This window comes from Taudactylus pleione, unplaced genomic scaffold, assembly GCF_031769625.1.
Source record: "Taudactylus pleione unplaced genomic scaffold, aTauple2 ptg000019l, whole genome shotgun sequence".
Taxonomy (NCBI): domain Eukaryota; kingdom Metazoa; phylum Chordata; class Amphibia; order Anura; family Myobatrachidae; genus Taudactylus; species Taudactylus pleione.
In genome coordinates this window covers 29608739-29636733 of record NW_028284421.1, presented here as the reverse complement: position 1 = coordinate 29636733, position 27995 = coordinate 29608739, and the positions used below count along the sequence as shown (strand labels likewise).

Here is a 27995-nt window from a genome sequence, read left to right as displayed (position 1 = left end):
GTGTTACTGCGGAGGATTTGACTCATAAAGGGTTCTGTATGTGGCGTCATCTGGTGCCGGCCTCTTTCACGACCCCCTTGGGCGGTTTGTTTTCTCGGGATCCTCTCAATTGCGGATCGCCGGGCGGGCCCCATTGTTGTACCTCACTTGGGGTTACTTCACCATACTGCCCTTTTCATCTCAGGGTATCTCGCAGCTTCTTGCACTCTTCCCCTGTGACACAGACTACCGCTCCCTGCAGGGGTTTTTCGCAGTATATGAATTCCCCCTGGTGCCACAATAGTCTGTCATTCCCCTTGCAGGGATTACCACAACAGCCACCCTGGGTGGATGTCGTTTTCTACGAAACGCTAATTGGCGTGGTTGACGCCCTGTGGTTACTTCCCAGTTGGCTCTGCCGTGAACTGGGTACTGTTCGGGGCTCTTTCCCTCTTACACGGGGGGAAGCCTATTTCAGGTATTATTATCCCTGCTTTAGGGCTGGTAGCAGGTCCATTCTGGTTAGAGTGAATGTTGACCTGCACCTGTATCATACACCCTCAGTATTGCGTGCCTTCGGGTTACCTGTTGCTGACTAGCGGGTGGATCGCATAGCGGGACTCTGGCTGTTGCCAGATAGGAGGTGTTACAACAGTGTTTGGCCTCCTGTCCCAAATTCCCTGAGGGTCATCACGAGCCCCTCCTGGGGGGGATGGGCGTGTTACTCGTATGATTACAGACGTTACTACGCCTCCCATTCCTGCGTGGTCGGATTCTTCGGATCCGTAGGTGGTAACTCTGCCTGAAATCAGTATACTTGCTTTCAGGAGTTGTTACCCATCCTACCATGGCTATAGCATGGTTGGTTAATACTATTGCATATTGGGTTGATGCATTTGTAACGTTTTTTCCCCTCCAACACGTCGGGGGTTCAAATGTATTTGGTCGCTCATGTAATATATGCAGTTGTCATAGGTGGACATGCCTATATTGGATACCAGTCTCCTAAACTTTCAGAGTTCCGGCTGCGACTGTATCCTCCGTAATACCCTATGGCTGCGCTCTGGGAATGCAGAGGTGCAGATACCATCTTTAGGGTTGATATTGTTTGGTCCTGACCTTGACAAGATTGTAGTAACATTGGCAGTATTACTAACGACAAGTTTACCGCTTTCAGCTATGCACACTACAAGGCCTCAGACTAAGTCTGTTAAGTCTTTTTTGTCCTCTGGGTCAGCCTAAAGGTCTGTTTCTTCGTAGACTGTCGGCATCTACAAGGGCCGACATATCCAGTACCGAGCAGGCCTGGACTGCCAGCCGATCCTGCTTCTGAACCTACGGATATCTCTTCAGTCTGACGGGACAGGCCTACAACTGGGAGATACCGATTTTCTCAGTTCGCCCGGTATTAGTGTCAAGTTGCCGCGGCTACGTGGGTAGGAGGGTACGCCCTCTTTACAAGGGCCTTACAGATCCAGAAAGCTATGCAGTTGTTGCGGTAAGCGGAGCTAATTGGGCCATCCCCACTATCTCAGTGAGGGACTGGTTGTTCTGTTTTCTTTCTGGTGCGGTGGCTGAATGGTCCTCTTTGGCCTGTTCTCTGTCTCAATTCCTTGAACCAGTTCCTAAAGCTACCTGGGCTCAGGAGGAAATCCCTATGCTCCATCATACGATGTTTGGAACCTGGGGACTTTAGGGTATCACTGGATATACAGGACGCGTGCCTACGGGTACTTACAGAGACCTTTCCTCAGCATGGGCTGAGGTTTGCTGTATCACAGCAACACTTACAATTTTTCGGGCTCTGCCTGTTGGGACTGTCCTCAGCCCCACAGGGGTTTACCAGCGTTTTGGATTTTCTGACAGTTCTTCTGTTCAGTATATCCCAATGCTCCTGTACCTGGACGGCCTCCTGCTCTTAGCGGGATCACCGGGGTACTTTACGGCCAGGTCAGGATGACTGTGGCTTCTTCAGGGTGCAGACGTTTAATCAACGGGGAAAAAGTCCTCCCTGCATCCCTCTCTGGGTATTCTTCATCTAGGATCCCTGCTGGATTCTCAGAATCTGAGAATTCTTCTGGCGTAAGACGGAATCTCCTCTCTTCCATTAGGAGTACATGGTTGTCTGCGCAGTCGACAGATGTCTTTACACTCTGGGATGCATGGTGGAATGGGCTCAGTTCCATTCCAGGCCTTTCCATAATTGGCTCATCTCCAGATGGAATGAGTTTTTTCTGTCGGATAACTGTTCAAACGATGATGCTCTCTCCGGAGGCAAGTCGGTCCCTGTCCGGGTGGCTATGGCCATCTCGTCCAGGGTTTTCTTTGCTAGGGACAGTGTCTGGACCGAATCCTTTTCAGTGCAGTAGGACGTCTGTCGATTCCACCCTGTCAATTAACTTACTCTGGCATAACTCTTGTTTCCCGGTGAACCTGAAAAGGTTCAGTCCGACAGGGTCAGGACAGTGGCTTCCTTTTTAGCAACACTGTTCGTTGGGTGGCAATGACAGGTATGTCACATATTCGGACATAGTCCGAGGGTCTCCTCCCGACCATCTCGGCAGCGTTCATTTCAGGAGCTCTCCATTGGGAAGCGGGAGTCCTCAGCCGTCACGACGTGCATCCCGGGGACTAGTCTCTTCCCCAAGAGAGGTTTCATCTCCTGGTGAGCAGGGGGGGCCCCCCTGAGGTGACCCTCATGGCCTTCTGACTTTATCACACTATGGTGTTACAGTTCAGCTCTGGGGATTCTGAAGCAAACTTCAGCGACTCTTTGTCGGTGAAGTGGTCCTTCCACTTTGTGTACCTGTGTTCTCCGGTCTCCCTTCTTCCTCGAGGTCTTTGGAAGTGTTTTCAATCGAGACGGAGATGCTTTCCTGCTGGTGGCTCCTGATTGCCCCAGATGTCAGGGGTACTTGGATCTTCGGAGTCTCTACATCGATACTCCATCCCTGATGCTTCACTGCCCGGACCTGTTGTCTCAGGGTCCTTGGTTTTGCCTTGGACCTGGGTCGTTTGTCTTTGACTGTGTCCTTACAGTGGTCTTACGGCTTCCCTGGCTTTGTCATCGTTGGAATGATTAGAGCACATGGATCAGCTTTTGCTGGGACCTACCACAAACTGTGGCAGCCATAAATCTTATGGTATTGTACCTGTCGATACAATCCTCCGGTGTCCAGGATTTCCAGATATTCTGGCATTCCTTCCGGCTGGCTTGGGTTTCACACTTGGCCTGGTCTTCCTGACAGTGCGGATCTCTACACTGTCAGTATGGTTAAGATATGGAATTGCTTCACTCTGGTATCCAGTTCATCCTTTGGAGTGTTTTCTTGATTATGCCTCCATTTGTCCTCCCTAGGGACTCCTTGGGAGTAAGTAGTGGTTCTTCGTTACCTCCCGGGACAGTCAATGGAACCGCTGGTTGTGATAGCCATTACATGGTCTATTGCTTAGGCTCTCTCTTTCTCTCAGGGTGTTTATATCAACCAGGAGAGTGTCTGAATTGGGAGCGTTCTCATGTGGCTCCCTCTTCTGGAGGGCATCATGTCAGGGTGGGAGTTGCTCTCGCCCTGTGTTTCTTCTTAGTGGTTTTCAGGTTCCATATTATTCTGGAACTTATGGTACGGCCATTCTGTCCCCAGTCCACTCGGCTGGTGTGGCCTCATTGACTGTGGTCTGGCCTCTTTGGATTTATGTGATCCGTTCAGGTTCCTTACGGAAATCGGACTCCTTATTGGTGGTCTGAGATTTCTGGTTTTCACAGGAAAGGATGGCCGGCCTATAACCAAATGTTGACTTGGATGGCCTCGTAGGTCTTCCTCAGGGGCCTACCCATGGGTAGGCCTTCCTGTTGTTGATGCTTGTTTTTTCTCGGGCCATGTGACCCTCGTGTGCGGCTCGCTGTGGCGCCTCGGCTGTTTTGCCTTACTAGGTGGCCACGTGGTCTTCTGTCCACACCTTTTTAAGGTTCTAGGCATTGGTTTCCTTTGCCTCTCAGGATGCTTCCTTTTTGGCGACGGATTCTCCTCTCAGCACAGGAGCGTCCCCACCCTTGGTTGAACTGCTTTGGGACATCCCCAAGGTCAACCCTGTGGACCCCCTATGGACCCTGAAGTAGAAAACAAGAGATATGGTAAGAACTTACCTTTGTTATCTCTGTTTCTACGAAGTCCATAGGGTCCACAGGGCGCCCGCCCTGACGCACCTGGCTTCATATGGGCTGTGTGGCTGGTCACCGGTTTTCCGTCTCCCATTTCGGTGAGTATGGTTATTGAGTGTTCCAGTTTTCTCTCTCTTTTTCTCTCCTCCTCCGGCCTTTGGCTACTTACAAACTGAGGTGCCTCTGGCTTGGGGGTGGGGTTATAGGGAGAGTGGACCCAGTGCATCCTGGGAGCTAAAAGCTTTAACTGCGTGGTGCCCGGATTTGGTTCCCAACCTATACCCCAAGGTCAACCCTGTGGACCCTATGGACTTCGTAGAAACAGAGATAACAAAGGTAAGTTCTTACCATATCTCTTGTTTTTTGATGGTTCAATGTACACAAACTTTGTTTAAGGCACAAAAATATTAAAAATAAAGAATAAAATGACCTATAGGCTATGTGTATAAGGTGTATATGAAACATAAATGAATTTCATGTATGTACACAAACTTTGTTTGAGCCACAAAATTATTGAAAATTTTGTATAAAATTACCTGCAGGCTATGTGTATAAGGTGTATATGAATCATAAATGCATTCTGTGTTTTAGATTTGGGCCCTATTCCTAAGACATTTCAATATTGTATGCACATATTCCAAAATATGGAATAATCCGATATCCAAAATACCCCTGGTCCCAAGCATTTTGGATATGGGAGACTCGACCTGTACTACTGCTCCCCCCAGCGCCCCCCCCCAAATTCCATAATCTACACCAGGGGTGGGGAACCTTTTTTCTGCCGAGGGCCATTTTGATAAATAGAACATTATTTGCGGGCCTGCTGTAGGCCACGTCCCCTCCGCGTGATTTCACACGGGGGCGGGGCCACGATTGCCGGTGATTACAGCAATGCCCGGAGCATCCTGAGGATGCTCCAGGGAGCTATATGGACAGTGGTGTGACTGTCTGAAGCGTCCTACATATGCTCCAGGCGACACTGCTGCATAGATTCTGGCTGCAGGGTGCCATTCTAGGCACCCTGCTAGAAAGATGAGACTCTGTGGGCCAGAAAGCTCTGTGGGCCAGACCAAATGATTCCGAGGGCCTTATACGGCCTCCGGGCAGGAGGTTCCCAATCCCTGATCTACACTATGGGGCATATTCAATTCAGAGCAAAAAGTCCCGGACTTTTCGCATGTCTGACTTTTCACCGACCTCGCTGGTTTCAATGTGAAAGAGTATCGCGCTCGTCCCCGCTTATCCCCATAGTTAGTTACAAATCAGCGAAAACGGGACCCGGCGAAACTGTAACATGCGAAAAGTACTGACACCCCCCAAAAGATGCATTGACATTGGGGATCACTATAGATACCCCCGAATAGGCCTGCTGAAGGTATTTGGGGTACTTAAATGATCTCAATAGCTGCTATTTAGTGCCTTTGCATAAGTGGTGACGAAATGCATTTAGCAATTTTTTTTATTTTTTTTTTGCTGAAAAAACTAAGTAGTCCCAGCAAATTTGGGGTACCTGAAAATCGGAGGAAGCGTATTTTAAAGTTGCTAAAGTGAAGTTTTAAAAATCCACCTTCCGCAACCCCCTGGAGTCTTCTATGCTAGTTTTTAAGTTTGTCCCCCAACTTTGGACTTTTTTGCCCCCAAAATGAAAGTACTTTTTTGGGGTGATCGAAAGTATTTTTTAAACTTTTTTTGACGCAGTTTAACTTTGGGGGACTGTCCCAAGGGTGCAGGGTAGTTTTCTGAAGTTTGCATCCCTAAACCACAGTTCTGCACTTTTTATCGACACCTATTCATAGGCAAAACTTTTTCGCCGGTTCCATTGCATTGAGTTTTCGCACATGCAAAAAAGTGTACGGAATTGAATACGGAGGAAACTTTTCGCATGTCGAAATGACGTCACTCTCGAAACTTTATCGCCGAAAACGGCTTTTCGCAGTTAATTGAATACGGCCCTATGTCTTTCTTTTCTTCTGCTCCCCCCCTCACTCAGCAGCTACATTACTCTCTCCTCTACCACCAGTTCCCATGTCTTTCCTCCCTCCATAGTCTCCTCCACCTTCTCCTCCCCGTCCTTCCTCTCCTCTGTCTCCCTCCATCCCATCTAGTACTCTACACCGTATCTCCCACAACTCCATTATTATTTACTCCTATTCCACCATGGTCCTGCTACACCACTACTAAGCCCTGCACCCTCCCTTTTCTCCAAGTTACCTCTCCACCCACACCACATTTTACCTCCACCTTGCCCACCACCTGCTGTCACCCTTCCTCATTCAGAAGCCCACCTCATACCCACACTATGCTTATCCTCCTGCTCTAAATCATTCTCAACCCCACACTACAGCAATCCTAACAATCTCCTTCTCTCTCCTCATAACTCTGTCCCTCTCTCCTGTGTCCTCTGGAAAGCCAGTTCTGTCTTAATCAACCGGTCCCCGTCCATGACAGCCTCATCTCTAACTCCTTGAATCTCCTAGCCATCACCAAATCCTGGATTTACCCATCTGACAACACTTCTTCTGCAGCTATCTCCTTTGGGGGCCTCGCACTCTTTCACACTCCCTGACCTGGAGTTTGCCAGTGTTGGGGTACTTCTATCGTCTGGTCACTCCCACCAACTCTTACATACTAAACTCTCCATTTAATTTTTTCCATTCAATGCTCATGACATTTGCTTCTTCCAACTTCTCGAGTAGCTACCTTATTTAGTCACCCTGGACTTATCTCAAAATTCCTTGATAACTTTGGTTCCTGGCTCCTAATCTTCAAATGGGCTCTCGAGACCCCTTTCTTCCACAAAGCTTTCCAGCGCTCATCCTAACCCACTACTCCGTGTTCCTTCCTCACAATCCAGGCCATCTGTGTCACCCGTTTGTCTGCCCCTCCCCTTTAGAATGTAAGCTCTCACGACAGGGCCCTCTTCCCTCACGTGATTCTCCTTCCCTTACTTATGTTTTAATTTACAACAGCACCTAACACTTTGTTGCTGACACCCAGCTGCTTATTTAAGTGTTATGCTGCAATGTTTATAAATCATGTATTTGTCCTGCATTGTTTCTACTGTTAATAACTGTTTCTTCTTCAAAGTCCATAGGGCTCCACTAGGAGACCTTGGGGTGTAGGTGGTGGTTGAGGACCGGGCACCACGCAGTTAAAGCTTTCAGGTCCCAGGATGCACTGGTCCAACCCCCTATACCCCGAGTCAGAGTCACCATTATGCAGGTGGGCTGCTTAGGCTGCCCGAACAACTATCTTTTTATGATTTATTTTATTTATAGTTTATTTACTTGAGCGCGCAGCAGCAGACTGTCCACAGGACATCTGCGCTGCTGCTCAGTCACCCCTCCGGGCCCCGCAATGCCAGTTTCGGCTGGGGATTTAGGTGGGCATCCCGGGGTCCTCGCTAGCCGGCCCCGCGGACGGGCCCAGACTGCAGCCCTGACGCAAGGGGACAGGTAAGGCGGGTCATTGCTCGCGGTGACCCCCTCATTGGCAGCCATACCTCCGGTTTCAGGGGACAGACCGGAGGTGCTGACTGTGAACACATGCTCTATCCAGTGTGATCCACTAGACCACCAGGGTACATATGGAGCGGGAATCCAGCGTCCCGGTGGTTAAATAATCAGCATATGGAGGTCCGCTTTCCCCATTAAAGCAGCCCCTCAGGACGCCATTCCTCTGAGGTCTCTCTTCCCTGAACTGCTCTCCTTCTCCGACCACGCCCCCTCAGAGGTCTCCAGCGGCCATTTTCTCCAGGCACAGCCACAGCTCTCTCAGGGAAACGCAGGGTCCGGTCCCCCTACATACCTATCCCTGGAGTCAGTGTATGTAGCGCTATAGCCTACCAGACACTGAGTCTGTGTAGTTGATTGTAGTGCCATTCTGCAGTTATAGGTTATCTCTGCGTTGTATGTGACTTATGCTAGCGCTGCCTGTCTGTTTATCTCTCTATACTGTCAGCCAATAGCTTTCCCTTTTTTTCTGACTTTGCCCTAACATACAGGTGTATTCAGGGTTTTTCCTGTGCCTCACATCTATAAAACTAAGTATTTTTGAGGCTTGTCACATACAGTTGGTTATTGCATTGTGCCATATTTATGCTATGTGCTCCTGCAGCTTGCCCAAGCATAAGACAGGGCCAGTATATTGCATTCCTACTAGTATCCTACATACACAGGGGTTGCATTATACCGAGTGCCATATTGTGTGCTATACTACTCTGCAGCTATGTCTAGCGAATGCAAGAGTAGCAAGCACACATCTGCACCCATACTGCTATCATGCAAAGTATGTGCTGCAGGCTTAAGTGAGGAGGATTTGATACAAGATGGGTTATGTATTAAGTGTTATACTCCACCAGGCCCATCAGACTCCCCAGCGCCTGTACAAGAGCCCCCCTGGGCTTCTTTTTCTCAGGTGCTTGCTACTATTGCGGACCGCCTAGCGGTTCCGGCTGTAATTCCCCCTATGGGGTTGCAACAACAGGTTCAGGCGATACAGGTACCTCCTGGCTCCCACCATGGGTAGATGTACTCTCTAACTTGGTGCAGAGTCTGGTGGCTACCTCTACTGCCTTACAAACTATGTTGCAAGGTGAGAAGGCTCTACCTCCCAGTAAGCCTTTTAAGCCTCCTGTGTTATCTTCACAGTCCACGCAGCTCTCAGATTCTGAAGTGTCATCTGAGGAGGCCGAAGATGCTGATCTCTCTAACACTGGCTCTCCTCTAGAGGTGGATGAGAGTCGGTCAAAAATGAATATTCCTGCCTTGCGTGCAAGCTGTCAGATCTATCTTACTAATAGATGATGACAAGCCAGCCCCTAAATCCAAGCACCCTCTGTTTAAACAACAGAAAGTGGCTTCAGCAGAGTTCCCGCTATCAGATTAACTAGCTGAACACATGGCTGCAGCCTGGCAGATGCCTGGTAAGAGGTTTCAGCCACAAAAACGTCTGACCTCCTGTTACCCATTTCCTGTGGCTCATTTTTCAAAATGGGAAACCCCTCCTGCGATGGATTCACATGTTACACGTTTAATTAAAAGCGCTACGTTGCCTATCCCTACAGTAACCTCTTTGAAGGATCCTACGGATAGAAAGGTGGAATCTTGCCTGAAATCGATATACTCTCTTTCAGGGGCTGTTGCCCGTCCAACCATGGCTGCATGGGTGGCTAAAGCTTTAGAGAGCTGGGCTGACGCGCTTGAATACTCTTTTTTTCCCTCAGATGCTTCTAAGGATCAGATGTCTTTTGTTGCTCACATTCGAGATGCAGATACCTATATTGAAGAAGCGACATTGGATGCCAGTCTCATAACCTCCAGAGCCGCGGCTGTGTCTGCCTGTCGTATTCTATGGCTACGCTTATGGAAGGCAGATGCTGATTCCAAGAAAGGCCTAGAAGGGTTACCCTACAATGGGGATATCTTGTTTGGCCCAGACTTTGACAAGATGGGAACCACGTTGGCAGCATCAAAAACTGCATGTCTGCCTTCAGCAACTACTACTACTACTACAAGGCCTCGGACTACATCCCTTTAAGTCCATTTGTCCTCAAGGAAAGCCTAAAGGTCAGTCCTTTGCTAGGCAGTCGGCTTCCACTAGGGCTGAAAAAACCCAGGACCAAGCAGACCTGGAACACCAGACGCCCTGCTTCAAAACCCGAGGATACACCCTCAGCCTGACGGGACCGGCCTCCCACTGGGGGATCCCAGAGTGGGAGGCCGACTTCTTCAGTTCGCCCAGTGGTGGTGTCAAACCACCATGGATGCTTGGGTAAGACAAGTGGTCTCTCACGGGTACGCCCTCTCGTTTCTTCGATGGCCTCCCCACCAGTTTTTCTGTACAGGTCCTCCTTCAGACCAAAAAAGGCCCTACATATCCAGAAAGCCATACAGTCCTTGCTGCAAGCAGGGGTAATTGTGCCAGTCCTGCTATCTCAGCGAGGGACTGGTTATCATTCTTCTCTCTTTCTGGTTCAGAAGCCGTATGGGTCTCATCGGCCTATCCTCAACCTCAAATCCCTGAACAAATTCCTCAGGGTACCCAGGTTCAGGATGGAAACCCTACGCTGGATCATCCTAGCTATGAAGCCTGGGATCCTTTTATAGTATCTCTGGATATTCAGGACACGTACCTACATGTAACTATAGCGCCCTCTCATCAGCGATATCTCAGGTTTGCTACACTACAGCAACACTTCCAATTTCAGGCTCTGCCCTTTGGACTATCCACAGCTCCACGGGTGTTTACCAAAATTATGGCTATCATGGCGGCCCACTTGCATGGTCAGGGTGTCCAACTGCTACCATATCTGGATGACCTCCTGCTCTTAGCAGGTTCCCCAAAGGTGCTTCACCGCCATCTGCAGCTAACCATTGCTTTCCTGCACAAGCACGGATGGTTAATGAACTGGAAAAAGTCCTCCCTGGCTCCCTCACAGAGAATGATTCATCTGGGAGCTCTGCTAGATTCTCAGGATCAGAGAATCTTTCTGACAGTTATAGTTACCGAGTGTCGATCCACTCAGCATTGCAGGTTCTAGGATCCATGGTGTCCACCTTCGACATGGTGGAATATGCTCAGTTCCATTCCAGGCCTTTGCTGATCCTCTCCAGGTGGAATGGGTTACCCCATCATATCAAAGCTCAGACGTTGGTGCTCTCTCCGGAGGTGCGTCTGTCTCTATCTTGGTGGCTACAGACATCTCATCTAACCAAGGGTCGCCCCTTTTGGATCCTGGACTGGGTAATCCTTACAACGGATGCCAATCTCCGGGGCTCGGACGCAGTGACCGGTCCGCACTTCTTTCAGAGCCTTTGGAGATCGGTCGAATCAACCCTGCCCATCAACATATTGGAACTTCGAGCTGTCTACAGGGCCCTCAAACTGGCCCAGCACATACTTCATGGAAGACTGGTACAGGTTCAGTCCGACAATGCCACAACAGTGGCTTACATCAATCATCAAGGAGGCACTCGAAGTCAGGCAGCAATGACAGAAGTGTCACGCATTTTGACATGGGCCGAGGGTCACCTCCCAGCCATCTCTGCAGTGTTCATTCCGGGAGTTCTCAATTGGGAAGCAGACTTCCTTAACCGTCAAAGACGTGCATCCCGGGGATGGTCTCTTCATCAAGAGGTGTTTCAACTACTAGTGAGCAGATGGGGCCTCCCCAGAGGTGGACCTCATGGCCTACTGACACAGATCACAAACGGACGGTGTACGGGTCTAGAACAAGAGATGCCAAAGCAACCTTCGTAGATGCATTGTCAGTGAAGTGGACCTTCTAGTTTGGTACCTGTTCTCTCCGGTCTCCCTTCCTCGAATTCTTCGTAAATTCAAACAAGACGGAGGTACTGTCCTGCTGGTGGCTCCAGCTTGGCCCAGAAGTCACTGGTACTCAGATCTTCGGAGTCCCTCCATCGACACTCTGTTCCTGCTGCCTCACATCCGGACCTGTTGTCTCAGGGTCCTTGCCTTTACCCGGACCTGGGTTGTCTGTCTTTGACGGCGTGGCTCTTGAGACATTCCTCATGAGGTCCAAATTATACTCTAGCTCTGTAGTCAACACTATGCTCAGAGCGCGTACACCAGCCTCTGCTCGGATCTATCACAGAGTGTGGCATACATATTTCCAAAGGTGTCATACCAGAAGCTACGATCCTCAAGTGTTCAGGATTTCCAGAGTCCTGGCCTTCCTTCAAACTGGATTAAACCTTGGACTCCGCCTTGCCTCACTGAAAGTGCATGTCTCTGCTCTATCCATTTGCTTCCAGCGTAGACTTGCTCCACCGGATGTCCACACCTTCCTCCAGGGCGTCCTCCGGATTCAACCTCCCTTTGTCCCTTCAGTGGCTCCTTGGGATTTGTCAGTAGTTCTTCGTGCCCTCCAGGGTCCTCCATTTGAACCCCTGGATTCTGTGGAACTCAAGTGGCTAACAGCGAACTTTTTTTTTTTCTTGTGGCTATAGCGTCCACCAGAATAGTGTCAGATTTAGGGGCGCTCTCCTGTCGCTCCCCATTTCTAATATTCCACCAGGTCAGGGCTGTGCTTCGGACTCGCTCTGGTTAACTTCCAAAAGTTGTTACTAGTTCCCACATTAATGAGGAAATTGTAGTCATGGCCTTTCAAGCACCAGACCTCTCGGCAGGTGATGCCTCCTTGGATGTGGTCCGTGCCCTCAGGTTATAAGTGGACCGTACCAGTTCCCTTCGGAAATCAGACTCCTTATTTGTGCTCTATGGATTTCACAAGAAGGGATGGCCAGCCACCAAACAAACATTGGCTAGATGGCTTCGCATGACTATCTCACTGTTACTGCTCATTCTACTCGCTCTGTGGGTCCTTCGTGGGCAGCTCGCCGTGGCGCCTCAGCTAAACAGCTTTGTAAGGCAGCCACGTGGTCCTCTGTCCATATCTTTCTGAGGTTCTATGCCTTTGATACATTTGCCTCTCAGGATGCTTCATTTGGGCGCTGGCTTCTCCTCTCAGCGCAGGAACGTCCCCACCCTTAAATTACTGCTTTGGGACATCCCCAAGGTCTCCCTGTGGAGCCCTATGGACTCTGAAGAAGAGAATGAGTTGTGGTAAAACTTACCTTTAACTCTCTTCTTCGAAGCCCATAGGGTCCACAGGGCACGCGCCCTGACGCACCTGGCTTCATATGGGCTATATTTCTGGGCAACGGTTTCCCGTCTCCGTGAGAGTGTGATTCTTGTTGTACCAGTCTTCCTTCTCTCTTCTCCTCCTTCGGTCTTTGGCTTGTCACGAACTGAGGTGCCTCTATCTCGGGGGCGGAGTATAGGGGGTTGGACCAGTGCCTCCTGGGAGCTGAAAGCTTTAACTGCGTGGTGCCCTGTCCTCAACCACCACCTACACCCCAATGTCTCCCTGTGGACCCTATGGACTTCAAAGAAAGAGAGTTAACAAAGGTAAGTTTTACCATAACTCATTATTTCCTTGTGTGCTCATTTGTTTATGTACTTTGTAAGGCGCTGCGGAACCCTTGTGGCGCCATATAAATAAAGGATGATAATAATAGACCATTAGTGACATTTGATCATGGTAACTAATCTAAATCTGATTTTATTCTTTCCTGACCTAATCTTTGCATAATACCAAGAACTTATTATTAACATTTATTTATGTAGCACCAATACACTCTGCAGTGCATTACAATTGTGGACAACACAAGAAAAAAAAAAAAGAATTAAAAGTCAGAGAAAGTGTTGGTGTGCCCTGTTCACACATATACAATGTAATTATGCTTTTATAAGTTAACAAGCATGGGTAGTTGGGATGAAAACTGTATTACAATGTACTTTTATTTTTTCACATTTCATTTTAGTGGCATTAGTTAAAACAACTGCTGAATGTCAAATAATGAGGCACTAAACCATTTGGATTTTATATGTTTGACTTAATGTCTGTCTCCTTAATGTCTCTCTGTTTCCGCATTTTGTATGTTGTGTGCACACCGTCTCTTAATGACATGCCCTCTCTCTCTCTCTCTCTCTCTCTCTTGCAGGACAGATCCCCTTGTGAATTTGAACTTTGCTGTTCTGCTGTATAACCAGGGAGATAAGAAAGGTGCGCTAACTCAGTACCAAGAGCTAGAGCGCAAAGTCAGCGCTCTCCGAGAGACTGCCACTGAGTTTGACCCTGAGGTGAGATGGAAGACATACTTGCACCTTTTTGGGGTTGTGCACACAAGTGTCTTCTCATCTTTAGGGAAACCTGGATACTGCCTTTGGTTGACAGTAGGGCTTTGTGCTAAGCACAGCCTTTCATCATGGAATATGAGATCTGTAAGACAGCCCCCGCTCAGGTACCCTTTGAGCTGTAAAGATAACAAAGAGCAGTTGTCTTCCATATTAGAACCTTCACCACCTATTAGGTTCAAGTTCCATGGCCGACTGTAGGAATGTATAGAGGATCCACATGCATCTTTACCTGTACAAATGTCTGCACTTCATATAGAAGCACCAGTTTCTTCTGAAAGAAGATTGAGAGCCAGGATCTGGACCTTTTAAAGAATTAAGTCTCAAACCACTATCCAAACCAGCCAGTCTCGATCACGGGGAAATACATTTTCCAGACCCTATGATAATTTTTTTGCTGGAACAGACTTTCAAGGTCTGAGCATGGTCTCTACCACATTGTACAAACAGCCCCTTGCTTTTAAAATCATGGCCTCAACAGCCACATTGATAAAGCCAATCATGCTAATTCCTGTATCGCCACGATGGGCCTGCTGCCATCTTCAGAATATCCATATTCTACTGAGAGGTCGTATTGACATCTGCCTGACCCAATTTTTCCATGATCTACCTAAACACTGGCAGATATAAAGACCATTCTCCAAAGTGTGAAGCATGCCTGCTGAGTAGATCTGCTTCCCAATGGTCCACCCCCGATATTAACACTACTGACATTTTGTTTCATATTTAAACTGGTTTCTATCATTGCCATGGAGCCTTTGGGTGTTTACCTGGTTTATGTATAATGCTACAATTTTGGCATTAGTTGACCGGATTTGTATGCGCTTTTTACACAGAGGCTGAAGTCCATATACAGGAGCCTTAAGCGCCACTCTTGGTTCTAGCATATTTTTATTCTTCAGGGTCCATAGATATCCACAGGGATACCATGGGGTGTAGGCGGTTAGAGCTAACCGGGCACCAAACAGTCAAAGCTCTAGCTCCAAGGATGCACCGGTCCACATATACCCAGCCCCCAGATAAAGGGAGGCCAGTTTTGAGTTTTGTGCCGGCAGGAAGCCGGTTGCACCTCTAGACAGAGGGACTGCGTTAGGCAGTCCCAAGCTTTATTTTTATTATTTCTTAGTTTTTGATTTTTTTTTTTTAAGAGCAAGCAGCACTGGACGTCCTATTGGGTGCCTGTGCGGCTGCTACAACCACCTCCGCCGGTGCCACAACACCGGTGAGCAGTCTGGTGATTACGGCGGGCGCCAGTGGGGCTTAGCTAGCCACTCCACTGGAGACGCAGGGCTGAAGCCGGATAAACGGAGGATAAGCTAAGGCGATTTCCCGCTTGCGTTTTATGCAGTCCTTACCTCCGGATATGGAGACTAGCCGGAGGACGTTGCAGTGGGGCGTCCGGTTCGCCCGCACCCCCACTAGACTTCATGGGCATCTAAAAGTCTGGCAACGGGGTTTGTTGAGGCCAGCGGCCACGGCAAATGATGCAGCACTGGGGAGGTAGGCTCCCCCCATTAGCTCCTTCCCCAGCTCAGAGCGCGATCCCTCACAAGATGTTTCCCACCTCTGAGCTCTTCCTCCTCACCCTCCTGCCACTGTGAGACTCCCAGCATCCTTTGTGCACAGCATTGCTGGAGCTACAGGTCTCAGGAGCATCGGTTTGGTCTCCCTGTATACATCTCCCCGAAGCCAGGTTATACAGCACTCAATCCTACCAGCCTATTTAGGCTTGAGTAGTTGATTTAGTGCCCATTGCAAGTATATTTATTTATATGCATTGTATGTGACTTGTGCTAGCTCTGCTGTTGTGATATACTCCCAGCAATCTCTGCAGTGTTCATTCTCGGAGTCCTCAATTGGGAAGCGGACTTCCTAAGCCATCAGGATGTACACGCTGGAGAGTGGGCTCTCCACCCGGAGGTCTTTCAACTCCTGGTGGACAACTGGGGCTTACCAGACGTAGACCTCATGGCCTCATGTCACAACCACAAAGTCACCAGGTACAAGTCCAGAACCAGAGACCCTTCAGCCGCCTTCGTGGACGCCATGGTCGGGAGGTGGGACTGCAACCTCGCATACATCTTTCTTCTGATCTCCCTCCTCCCGAGGGTTCTCCGAAAATGAAAGCAAGAAGGGGGCACGGTGATACTGATAGCTCCAGCCTGGCCCAGGCGCCATTGGTTCACCGACCGTAGGATTTTCTCCATAGACACTCCTTTTCCACTTCCTCTAAGGCCGGATCTATTAGCGCTAGGCCCGTGCCTGCACCCGGACCTGCCTTGTCTGTCTTTGACGGCATGGTTCTTGAGTCATCCCTCTTAAAGACCAAGGGTTTCTCTCACTCTGTGGTCCAGATGATGCTCAGTGCGTGTAAGCCTTCCTCAGCCTGAATCTATTACAGAGTTTGGCACTCTTACTTTCAGTGGTGCTCCCCCAGAGACTATGACCCTACAGTTTTAGGGTTTCCCAAGTGCTTGCCTTTCTTCAGGCTGGGTTAGACCTCAGCCTCCGCCTGGGCTTCCTTAGAGTTCAGGTTTCTGCACTGTCAGTCTGGTTCCAGCGAAGGATCACTACCCTGTCTGATATTAAAACGTTCTTTCAGGGTGTTCTCCACTTTCAACCTCCCTTTGTCCCTCCGGCGGTCCCATGGGATTTGTCCTTGGTTCTCCGAGCTCTACAGGCTTCTCCATTTGAACCCCTGGACTCAATAGACCTCAAGTGGCTGACAGCGAAGACACACTTTCTCCTCGCTATCTCCTCTGCCTGCATGTTATCTGATTTGGCAACTCTTTCCTGTCGCTCCCCCTTTTTGATTTTTCATCCGGACAGAGCTGTCCTCCGTACCCGGGCTGGTTACCTCCCTAAAGTGTTATCCCGGTTCCATTTAAATGAAGAGATTGTGGCTCTGGCCGACCAGTCCTCAGATCTCTCTGCAGGTGAAGCCTCCCTGGATGTTTTTCATGCTCGTCGGATCTACGTACTAATCCCTTTAGGAAATCAGATTATCTCTTTGTGTTCCATGGCTTTCAAAAGAGAGGCTGGCCAGCTAACAAACTGGCTCTGGCTCGATGGCTCCACGTGACAATCTCTCAGGCCTACACACAAGCTGATCTTACTGTTCCAAACAGGGTTACAGCACATTCTACTCGACTGTGGGACCCTCGTGGGCGGTTCAACATGACGCTTCTGCTGAACAATTGTGCAAGGCGGCCACGTGGTTTTCCATCCACACCTTTCTCAGATTCTACGCCTTGCCGCTCAGGATGCTTCCTTTGGGCGACGGATTCTCCTTTCTGCTCAGGAGGGTACCCACCCTTAGGGGAAACTGCTTTAGGATATCCCTATGGATCCCTATGGACCCTGAAGAATAAAATAAGAGTTGTGCTAGACTTACCTTTCAACTTTTTTTCTTTGAGGTTCACAGGACTCCCATCCTGACGCACACGGCTTCATTGGGTATTTATTCTCTTGATCACTTATTCCTTCATCTTCTGGGAGAGTGTTTCTCAAGTGTACTGTTCTTTCTTCTCCTCTTTCCTGCTCCTGCCTTGGGCTTGTTTACAAAACTGGTCTGCCTTTGGGTTGGGGTGGGGTATATGTGGAGGAAGACCGGTGCATCCTGGGAGCTAAAGCTTTCACTGTTTGGTGCCCGGTTAGCTCAAACCACCTACACCCCATGGTATCCCTGTGTACCATATGGACCTCGAAGAAAAAGAGTTACCAAAGGTAACTCTACCATAACTCTTATTATCAAGAGTTTTGACTTATCTGAAGTAGAAATGCCCTGGAGATGACAGTAAAGAAGGACCGTCACCAAGCGCCAGAGGCTGGTGGCTAGCATCACAATGGTCCAGTCCTATTTAGCAAAAGATTGACCCTTGCTGAAGTTGTGAACACAGTGAAATGTCTGGAATCTCTGGCTCCTCTTTATTTATTACCAGTTATTTATATAGCGCACACATATTCCACTGCACTTTCACAGAATATTTGGCCATCCACATCGGTCCCTGTCCTCAGTGGAGCTTACAATCTATATTCCTTGACAAACTAGGGTTAATTTTTGTCTAGAGCCAATTAACCTACCAGTATATTTTGGATTGTGGGAGGAAACTGTAGTACTTGGAGGAAACCCACACAAGCACGGGAAGAATATAAAACTCCACACAGTTAGGGCTCAAATGTTAAGAGCCTGCGGCATGGCTCGCATTAAATCATCTACAGACATGGCCGAAAGTTTTGAGAATGACACAAGTATTGGTTCTCACAAAGTTTGCTGCTTCAGTATTTTTAGACTTTTTTTTTCAGATGTTACTATGGTATACTGAAGTAAAATTACAAGCATTTCATAAGTGTCAAAGGCTTTTATTGACAATTACATTAAGTTTATGCAAAGAGTCAATATTTGCAGTGTTGACCCTTCTTTTTCAAGACCTCTGCAATTCGCCCTGGCATGCTGTCAATCAACTTCTTGGCTGTATACTGATTGATGGCCGCCCATTCTCAATGCTTGGAGTTTGTCAGAAATTGTGGGTTTTTGGTTGTCCACTCGCCTCTTGAGGATTGACCACAAGTTCTCAATGGGATTAAGGTCTGGGGAGTTTCCAGGCCATGGACCCAACATTTCAATGTTTTGTTCCCCGAGCCACTTAGTTATCACTTTTGCCTTATGGCAAGATGCTCCATCATGCTGGAAAAGGCATTTTTCGTCACCAAACTGTTCTTGGATGGTTGGGAGAAGTTGCTCTTGGAGGATGTTTTGGTACCATTCTTTATACATGGCTGTGTTCTTAAGCAAAATTGATACTTGATAAAACCAATACTTGTGTCATTCTCAAAACTTTTGACCATGGCTGTATATCCTGCCATCTAGATGAATCCTCATATAGGCACGATGGATCCTCAAAGTTTGAATTTTTAGCAACATCCTCCTCCTGAAAGGAAAACTGAAACTAACCGCTCTCAAGCCTGGGCCCTTCAGTACTTTGAACATAAAAGGCCTAGCATTAGATGTGCCAGGCTCTGTGCTCATGTCAGCTGATCAAAGGCTTTGGGGAAGCAGAAGAAGGAGTATCCTCACTTACCTCCCTGGGGTGTGCTTTGAGTTGTGAAAGCTTCACAATAGACTGGGACAAAAAGTTAGCCTTGGCTGGTTCGGCCACCTCCATAAAATAAAGGATCTAAAATAACTTGCCAGAGGCCAAATTGCTCTACTTCTTAGATCACGTAAGCCGGGGTACACACTGATTGATATATTGCCAGTTCCAGTGAACGGGCTATATATCTGAAATGCATCGCCGGGTGTGTACAGCGCATATGTCTGTAAATGATGTAGTTCACAGACACATGCAATCTGCTGTGCAGCTGGAGTGTACAGGCGAACTGCTAGTTGCCTGTACACACGCTGCAGGGACCGGTCGGTGATTAACAGCTCAACTGGGCAGACGATTTATATGCCCGCCAATTTGAGCTGTCAAGCCCGGCGCATCGGGCAGACGATTGGTAAGTGTGTATACACTTACCAATCGGAAGGGAGACATTTAAAATTTACCCCAGCCAAACTCCTGGCTGGGGCATTATATTCCCATGGTCCTGTCCCCCCCAAGTGGACAATAGAGAAACATTTTATTAGTTCTAAAAATGTAACATGATTTTAATAAACTAGTGGTAAAAGGAAAACCTATTTTTGGAATTATTTAAAAATATTTATTTTTACCAACTTTTTAAGTTTTGTATTTTAATTTGTTAATATTTTTTATTCATCTCTATTCAGATGGTAGACATGGCTCAGAAAATGGGGGCAGCTCTACAGGTTGGGGAGAGTCTGGTTTGGACCAAACAGACAAAAGACCAAAAGTCTAAGCAGCGAGCAGCAGTGAAAGGTCCTGGGGCAGAGCAGACCCCATTGGGGTCTAATCAAGCTCTGGGACGAGCAATGTCTTCTGCTGCTGGATACAGCAAGGCTGCTGCTCTCCCAGCAGGTGAGATACTGCAAGAAGAAGCAGGGCTTTTAAATTGAACTGTTAAATGTAAATATTTTTTTTTCTTTCATTCTAAGCTGCCACTGCTTCTGTCTCCAAACCCCCATCTCTGCCACTGGAACCAGAGGACCCTACAAATTCTGGTCCTGCTACATACAGGAGAGGTCCCAGCTAACTCCTATCCCACCCATGGAGAACTGTAAACAACAGATACTCAGAAACACAGTAGATCTTTTGGTAGGTTTATCTGCACGATTTCACTCTGATTTAGCTAATGGAGTGTTATCTGGTGTAGGATAAACACTTCATGACTGTAAGCATCAAATTAAGATACTTACTGATCTTCTAGTATGCTATGCACAGGAATTACATGTATTTCTAGCATATGTAGACCAGCCGGTGCTTGGGCATACTTGAGCTGTAAAAAATGTTGTATATAGATTGCCTTTTATTTAATAGACAAAAATAAATGTCTGCTTTCTAAATATTATTTTTTACTTTTAAAAAAAAAAAAATTACACCCTTAAAGGCATGCTATTAATGGACATCTGTTCTGAGAATTGATTTGGCCTGTGTTGGAAATTCTGAAAATTCTATGTGTTCATGTATCTTAGGTCACATGATGCATTTCATGAGCAATTGCAGGCTGTCCTGATGAACAAGGACTTTAAGCTGCAATTCAGAAAAACTACAGAAGGGAGAAAATTTCTCTTGCAGCAAGGCTGGGGAACACTGGACCATAGGATTGTAGGTTGGAGCTGGTACTAAAGGATACTGTAGCTTTAAATCCTAAGCTCCTCCCTGCTGCAATCTCACAATTCCAGTGTTCTTTAAGTGCTTCAAGGAGTAGGGCACGTTTTTACAGGGCTGCTAAGTAGCTCTTTATTGTAGCTTAGGTTTTTTTTTTATTTGTAATTCTATTTTCTGTTTAGTTAGGTAAGCGCACAGTCTGAGTGCGGCGGCTGTGTTTTACAGCTGCCCGCCGTGCGAGGGGGGGTGCGTATCGCGAGGACCCCCACACAGCACTCTCCAGGGAGACCTCCGAGGACCGTCTCACGTGGCACCCTTTTAGAGGGTGACGGTGGAGGGTGCGGTCCTGGATGGCGGACATTTTCCCGGGCTTGTGGCGACGACTCCCCTCCCAGGCTGCCCTTGTGTCACTGGGCTTAAGGACTGGAGTTTTCACTCACTATGGGAAGTACTCCCGGTGAGGGAGACGGAGGGGGCGGAGCTTCCAGTGCTGCACTCCCCCTCCTGCAGCAGCACAGACGGCCAGCCCGCTTTCAGCAGGAGATGTACAGGGCCATACTACCTCTGATAGTTTCTCCTGCATGTCACTGGATGCTCCCCTACAGCTCCTGGAAGGCTAAGTTATTTACAATTAATTGTAATAATAATAATTGTATTAACTGCCTATGGGTTCAGCTGCTTATGTGTTAGGGACTATATGTCTACACACACACTGTTTTCACAACTGTCTGTTTTAAAGTGTTTTTGCATGAAAGGAGAGCATGTTAGCACTCCCCTTGACAAGGATTGAAGAGATCCCAGTGGACTTTACAACATTTACCGTTCGTGGCATCTCTAATCGTTCCTGCTGTCTTTGCTTAAATCAGGGGCAGTGCAGACGGTGTAATGGTTAGCAGGGCGGCCCCGCCGCACAGCCGTCGTGGGTACGTTCCTGCTATAGCTCTAACTGTAATTTGGGTCAATGGTTTTTCTCCTGCACTGGGTACCTCTCGTTACCCTTGAGGGCCTTGTATGTATGGGCCCGGTGATGCACAGGCAACTGAAGGCTGCATCCACCGGAGTGGACCCACGTGGGCTCAGGCTCTAAGCATGTCGCTGTACACCCTGGTGGCGCTGGCTGCGCTTCACAGGGAAACCAAGTTCAGGCTTGGGTATTCCCTTGTCTCTGGCGCAGGATTCTTTCCCTCTAAGGGTTATGTTCCCAGCCTCGGTATGTCCCGCTCTGGCACCATGCGTTTCAGTGTGCGGCGTCTGGATGTACGACAGCTTCCTTTCATTTGGTATGTCTTCCACCTGCCAGGGCTCAGTACGGCGTTTCACATGCGAAGGTGCTTGCGAAGATTTTCGCTGCCCCGTAGGGTGGACCTGCTTTTTTTTTTTTTGCTTATTGCTGCTGTGCACCGTTCTCTAGATGGTTTAGATATGGATTCCCAAGCGGTGGCTGTGGGTCTATCCGAGCGTTGGCGATGGACAGTCATTCTTTTTTCTTCAGGGTCCATAGGCTTCACAGGGAGACCTTGGGGTGTAGGTTGGATCTGGATCCCGGGCACCACACAGTTAAAGCTTTGCTCCCAAGATCCACTGGTCCATCCTCCCTATACCCCGCCCCCGAGCCAGAGGCACCTCACTTTGAGTTGGTTCCCAGCCTGAGTCGGGTTACTGTTAACGCAGAGGGGCTACTTAACAGCCCCTAAAGCTATTTTAATTGTTTTTTATTTTATGATTTGGTAGTTTCTGAACTATCTTCAGAGCGCGCAGCAGCCCGACTGTCCACTGGACGTATGTGCTGCGTTCCACTGCGGTCTGGCTTAGCTGAGCTGCTCCCTCATACAGCCACGCCCCCTCTGAGGTCTCCGATGGCCATTTTCTTGTATGGTGCATCGCAGATCTCCTGGGATAGCGTTTGGTCCAGTCCCCCTGCGTACCTCTCCTTTTGGGTCAGTGTACACAGCGGTATAGCCTTCTCAGACACTGAATCTGGGCAGTTGAATGTAGTGCCAATTTGCAGTGTATTATATGTAATGTATATTTCTGCATTGCATGTGACTTATGCTAGCGCTGACTGTCTGTACCTTTTCATTTCAACGGTCAGTTTATATCAATCCCTTTTCTTTACAATCTTCCCTAATACACGTGTAGTTAGGGTGGTTCTTAGACTTCACACACACACACACACACACACACGTCTGTCACATACGGTTGTGTGCTGCACGGCGCCATTGTTTGGACCAGTGAGTTGCATACGTGTTGAGTGGGGTCTGACAGCTATTGAGCCCTAGTCAGAGCTAGTGCAGCGCTACCTGATTTTCCAATATATTGTCAGACATGTCTGACCAGGACGAGCGCAATGCTGCACACACTCTGCTATCCTGCAAGCTATGTTCTGCGGGGTAAATAAGGAGGATTTATCTCAGGATGGGTTATGTATGAGGTGCTATCGGTTACCTGGCCCCTCAAACCCCCAAACTACGGGACAGGATCCCCCTTGGGTGGTGTTTTCTCAGGTACTGGCCTCCATTGCGGACCGCCTGGCGGTCCCAGATGTTTTACCACATATGGGGTTTCCTCAACAAGCCATCCCTCCCCCTCAGGGTATCCCGTATTCTTTAGCAGTCTACTCCTGTGCCACAGACTGTCACTCCCTACCAGGGATTACTGCAGTACATGCAATCCCCTCCGGTACCACAAAAGTCTGTCATTCCCTTCCAGGGACTGCCAATAACTGTACTGCCACCCTGTGTGGACGTTTTATCTACTTCAGTACAGAGTTTGGCAATTTCCTCCACGGCCTTTCAGACCATGTTGCAGAATGAAAAACCTAAAAAGACATCTAAAAGCCCTGTATTGTCGTCTCACACAACACAACTCTCAGTCACAGATGTGTCATCAGATGACTGGGAGGTGGATGATGCATCTGATTCCGATTCCTTTCCAAGGGAGGTGGAACCTAACTCAAGTATTAACATTCCTGCTTTGGTGCCGGCGGTCCGATCCATTCTAGTTATAGAAGAGGACGAGCCTGCCCCTAAATCCAAATACCCTCAGTTTAAACAGGTAAAGGTGACTTCGGCAGTTTTCCCTCTAGCTGATAGCTGGTAGACCCATGGCGGAGGCCTGGCAATCACCTGGTAAGAGGTATCAGCCGCAAAAGCGTTTAGCCTCATGTTATCCATTCCCTGAGGGTCACTGTAAGAAGTGGGAATCGCCTCCTGCGGTAGATTCTCCTGTTACTCGCTTGATAAAAAGTGCTACGTTGCCTATGCCTTCCATTTCTTCCCTGAAGGATTCTACAGATAGGAAGGTGGAGATGTGTCTGAAATCAATTTGCTCTCTCTCAGGAGCTGTTGCCCGTATGTCCATGGCTATCTCATGGGTTATAGAGAGCTGGTCAAATGTTCTGGAGGACACCTTCCCCGAAGAAGCTCCTGAGGCTCAGAAGTCTTTGGCAGGCCACATGAGAGATGCAGCTGCTTATATTGTTGAGGTTGCTTTGGATGCCAGTCTCCTGACCTCCAGAGTCTCGGCTGTGGCTGTGTCTGCTCGCCGCTCACTGTGGCTACACTCCTGTAGGGCGGATGCTGATTCCACAAAGGGCCTGGAGGCCTTGCCCTTTAATGGGGAGATATTGTTTGGCCCGGACCTGGACAAAATTGTAGACACACTGGCTAAGTCTAAGTCAGCTTTTCTGCCATCAGCCTCTGCGCCTTCTAAGGCGAGAACCTCTTCCTTTCGTTCTCAAGGAAAGGACAAAGGACAGTCTTTTCCTAGACAATTGGCGGCCAAATCGACCTCCAAACCTAAGAAACAGGCCTGGAGCGCCAGACTCCCTACTTCTAGAGGATAAACCTTCTGCCTGATGGGACGGGCCTCCCTCTGGGGGATCCCAGGGTGGGAGGCCGACTTCTTCAGTTCGCCCAGTGCTGGTGTCACACCACCAAGGATACTTGGGTAAAAGAAGTAGTCTCTCAGGGGTATGCCCTCTCATTCCGTCGAAGACCTCCCCTCCAGTTTTTCTGCACAAGCCCTCCCTTGGACAAGAACAAGGCCTAGCAGATCCAGGAGGCCATAGAGTCCTTGCTGAAAGCAGGGGTAATTGTACCAGTTCCACTGTCTCAACACGGGACTGGCTACTATTTTACTCTGGTTCAAAAGCCAAATGGGTCTCATCGGCCTATCCTCAACCTAACATTTCTGAACCAGTTCCTCAGGGTGTCCAGGTTCGGCCAGTTTGGCTTTACGGGGCATTTGCATACGCATTCGTTGCCAGCGCGTCCTACGGGACCCGATCCTTTTTTAAATCTGAGTCCCTTTTCACCCTGTAGCACGTAAATATGCGCTATAGCGCATATTTTGCAATCACTTTTCTGTTTGGTAAGGACGTTCTCTCTGGGCCAGAACTACTTATTCCCCACCGACAGGGAAAGCACTTTTCTGCTGGAGGCCATCTATAACGGCGGGGTCCGCGTTTTCCAAGTTTTCGCACGTCCTTGGCTGGTCAGTCTGACACAAGCCAACTCTTCCCCGGCAAGCATTCGATTTGCTGGGGCAGTTTTTTCCAGTAACACACTCTTCTGGGGACACGACTCCAAGTAAGCCTTGGGCCTCACTGAGTGTCTCTCTGTCTCTACCCAGCTTATAAGCGGCTGCAGTTCGGAGACTATTGAGGGAAGTCTGCAGACAGCTGGGTGCTTGGCATCATTTGCTATTTCCCCATCTTTAACCTTGGCAGTCTACCTCTAGGGCGCTGGGTATTGTTTGACTTCGCTCTTCCCCACGAAGCGGCAAACGCGGTGACATTGGGCCGTGTTATCATTCCACTTCTTGCTGGGGGCATGTTTTTGCTCCATGTCCGCTGCAGGAATGGACACCAGGGTTCTATCTCCTTCTTAGTTGGACTGCTGCACGGCTCATTGCGACCGATCTGGTTTCTTCGGGACTTGAGCTCCAGGGGGTGGGTAGTTCACTTGCATGAACTCTCCCCGATCAGGACTCTACAGCAAGGATGCCAATGAACCCTGACTAGCTGTCTGGAACGTGTATCTTCAGGTTCCGTTTCGGGCGGTTTTGTCCATCTACCTCAGTAGGAAATTGACCATGTTTCCCTGGCTATTCCGGGCTCTACCAATCGGTGGCGCCTCAGCTCCATGTGTTTGCAACACAATGGGGTCGGTGATGCCGTGCATATTGCATCTTTGGAGGTTTTGTTTGTGAATGATTCTTAGGCTTCCTAGGTTGCTTGTTTCAAGTACTTTCAGATCAGTATTGTATCCTGACTTTTGCAAGGTCTCCCTTCCTCATCGGCGCATTCAGTTCTGGGGGTGGTTTCTGACACCTCCTTCCAGGTGGGGTTTTTCTTGAGGCAGTGAATGGACCCACTCAACCTTGGGTCAACGGTTTGGTCGGTGCCTCTTCCGTCGACCGTGTTGATCATTCGGTTGTTGGGCATGATGATCTCCACTTAGGGACCATTTGGTGGATCAGCTTCTACTCTCAAGTGTTCCAGGGGGTAATTCTGGAAAGGGTTGCTCCGCATCCTTCTCTGCTCCATTCCCATTCTGTCCGACAGCACTTGTCACTCTCCATTGGTGGGGTTTTTCCGTTCTTCTCCTCCAGGTCCAATCCTTGGTATTTCGGGATTGGCTCATTGTGACCACGGCTGCGAGTCTCCTGGGCTGAGGTACCGTGACACTGCTTTTTGTCTTCGGGGGCCTTGAGTCACCGTCCACAATGGCTAGGCTGTTCGATGGACTATCTACCAGACATCGTTCGGGCTTCATTGGGGGCCCTGTCCATCCTCACCAACTGCCCAGTCGGACACACGACCCGACGAGGGCATAGGTACGTCTTCCGTGAGGCACAAGAGCAGGACACCAATGCCAAAATCTTTCTGGGGCAAAGACCTTTGATCGTCTCTCTCAGCGGTGGTCATACCTGTAGGACAGTGGACTTCCTCAGCAGAACCATGTTTCTCCCAGGGCAGTGCACTCTCTCTCCAGTGGTCTTCCTACCATTCAGGCGTGAGGCCTTCAGCGTGGGATATCAGGGCCTCTCGGCACGTTTGCTAGGCTCCACAGTTTGGTATGGGATCCGGGTATCCGCTGGCACCCGCATGTGATTTGCCTTGCCTTGGAATTTTTCATCCATATCATCTGTTTCCGCTGTTCCCTCAGGTCTCCAAGGACATTGAGGCTTCCAGTGAGGGTAATCCTAGTGGCTCCAGGCTGCCTACGCTGGTCATGGTACGCAGACGTTTTTCCAAAGTAGTTTGGGTCCTGGTTGGAGTCTTTCACTTCGTCCAGACCTGCTTCAACTTGGCCCATTTCTGCAAGGGCACAATCCTTGGTCGGTTTTCATGACGGGACTTATGAGAAAGTTGCAGGTTTTTTTCTTTCTTGGGGTCCGTACTAGGCTGCGACTCAGTTTCCATCTTGTGCTTACCTCTGGGTTTGGAAACTCTACCTCTTGTGGTGTAACCGTTATGAGTTTTCGTCTCTCATGTTCTTGGGCTACCTTTCTGGAGGGTTTGGAGGCCGGTTGACTACTTTCTTTTGTGACGATACAGGCTTGGACCCTGTTTTTTTTCTTTCCAGCAGCATTTGGCTCTTCTTCCGGGAGTCAAAACCGCTTTTACAAAGTGAGCTGCATTTTTAGCCACCGTTTTGTCCACGAGTGGATCTGTGGAATCTTAACCCAGGAATTTCCCAGGTAGCCACTGTAGTGTGAAAGGGGGGTCTTGACCAAATACCTGGGAATTTGTACAGGAGAAATTCCCGGGTCTGAGCAGGAAATTTCCCGGGTTGTATATTTGAAAGGGGTATCAGTGAAAAGAGCATAAATATAATTATAAGAAAATATAAAAGTTTGTGATCATATATACAAGATGGCAGTCTCTTCTGAAATGTATAAGTTTGGAAAATATCACAAAGCAAGACCGTGGAAGCCAGTATATCAAAAATAAGTAAATTAGGTGCTCATCTAATAAGTGTCCTGTACTTCCCTGGTATTGTTATCAGGATGACATATACTTACAAAGAAATACACAGTATGAGGGAGATGTACTAACCTCTGAAAACTGACAAATTGGAGAGTGATAAACTAGCAGCTACTCAGCTCCTAACTGTCATGTTACAGGCTATGTTTGAGAAATGACAGGAGCTAATTGGTTGGTAGTTTATCACTCTCCAATGTATCACTTTCCAGAGCTTAGTACATCTGCCCCATAGTACTGTATATTCAGTTAATTTTTAGATTCCTCTTACATCTGATATCGGGGGCACTGCAGCCTTGACTATGAGTAAAGGGCTGGCACAGGAGTAAAGACACCAACAGGTTAAGGGTAAAGCTCCGAAAATAAATTTACAAGGAAAAGATGGGCTCTGTAGTTCAGGGTCAGACTATACAAGGAATCG

The 27995-nt window shown here is 48.5% G+C and overlaps 1 protein-coding gene and 1 non-coding gene across 3 annotated transcripts in view; both read left to right on the top strand.

Annotated features, from left to right (window-relative positions):
• Positions 1-27995, top strand: part of BBS4 (Bardet-Biedl syndrome 4) — a 63883-nt gene that overhangs the window by 23760 nt on the left and 12128 nt on the right. The window contains exons 14-16 of one of the 2 annotated variants that reach the window (XR_015869745.1): positions 13666-13804; positions 19629-19836; positions 19914-20073. Coding sequence is in view for 1 of the 2 variants with exons in the window: in XM_088446312.1 (XP_088302438.1) it covers positions 13666-13804; positions 19629-19836; positions 19914-20011 (445 nt within the window). In the remaining variant the exon portion in view is untranslated. Of the gene's footprint in view, positions 1-13665; positions 13805-19628; positions 19837-19913; positions 20289-27995 lie in introns of those variants that run through there. The other variant, XM_088446312.1, reaches the window with a different exon arrangement.
• LOC148540474 (U6atac minor spliceosomal RNA) lies at positions 21328-21441 on the top strand. The gene has a single exon (XR_015869836.1). It is a non-coding gene; the product is annotated as a U6atac minor spliceosomal RNA (small nuclear RNA).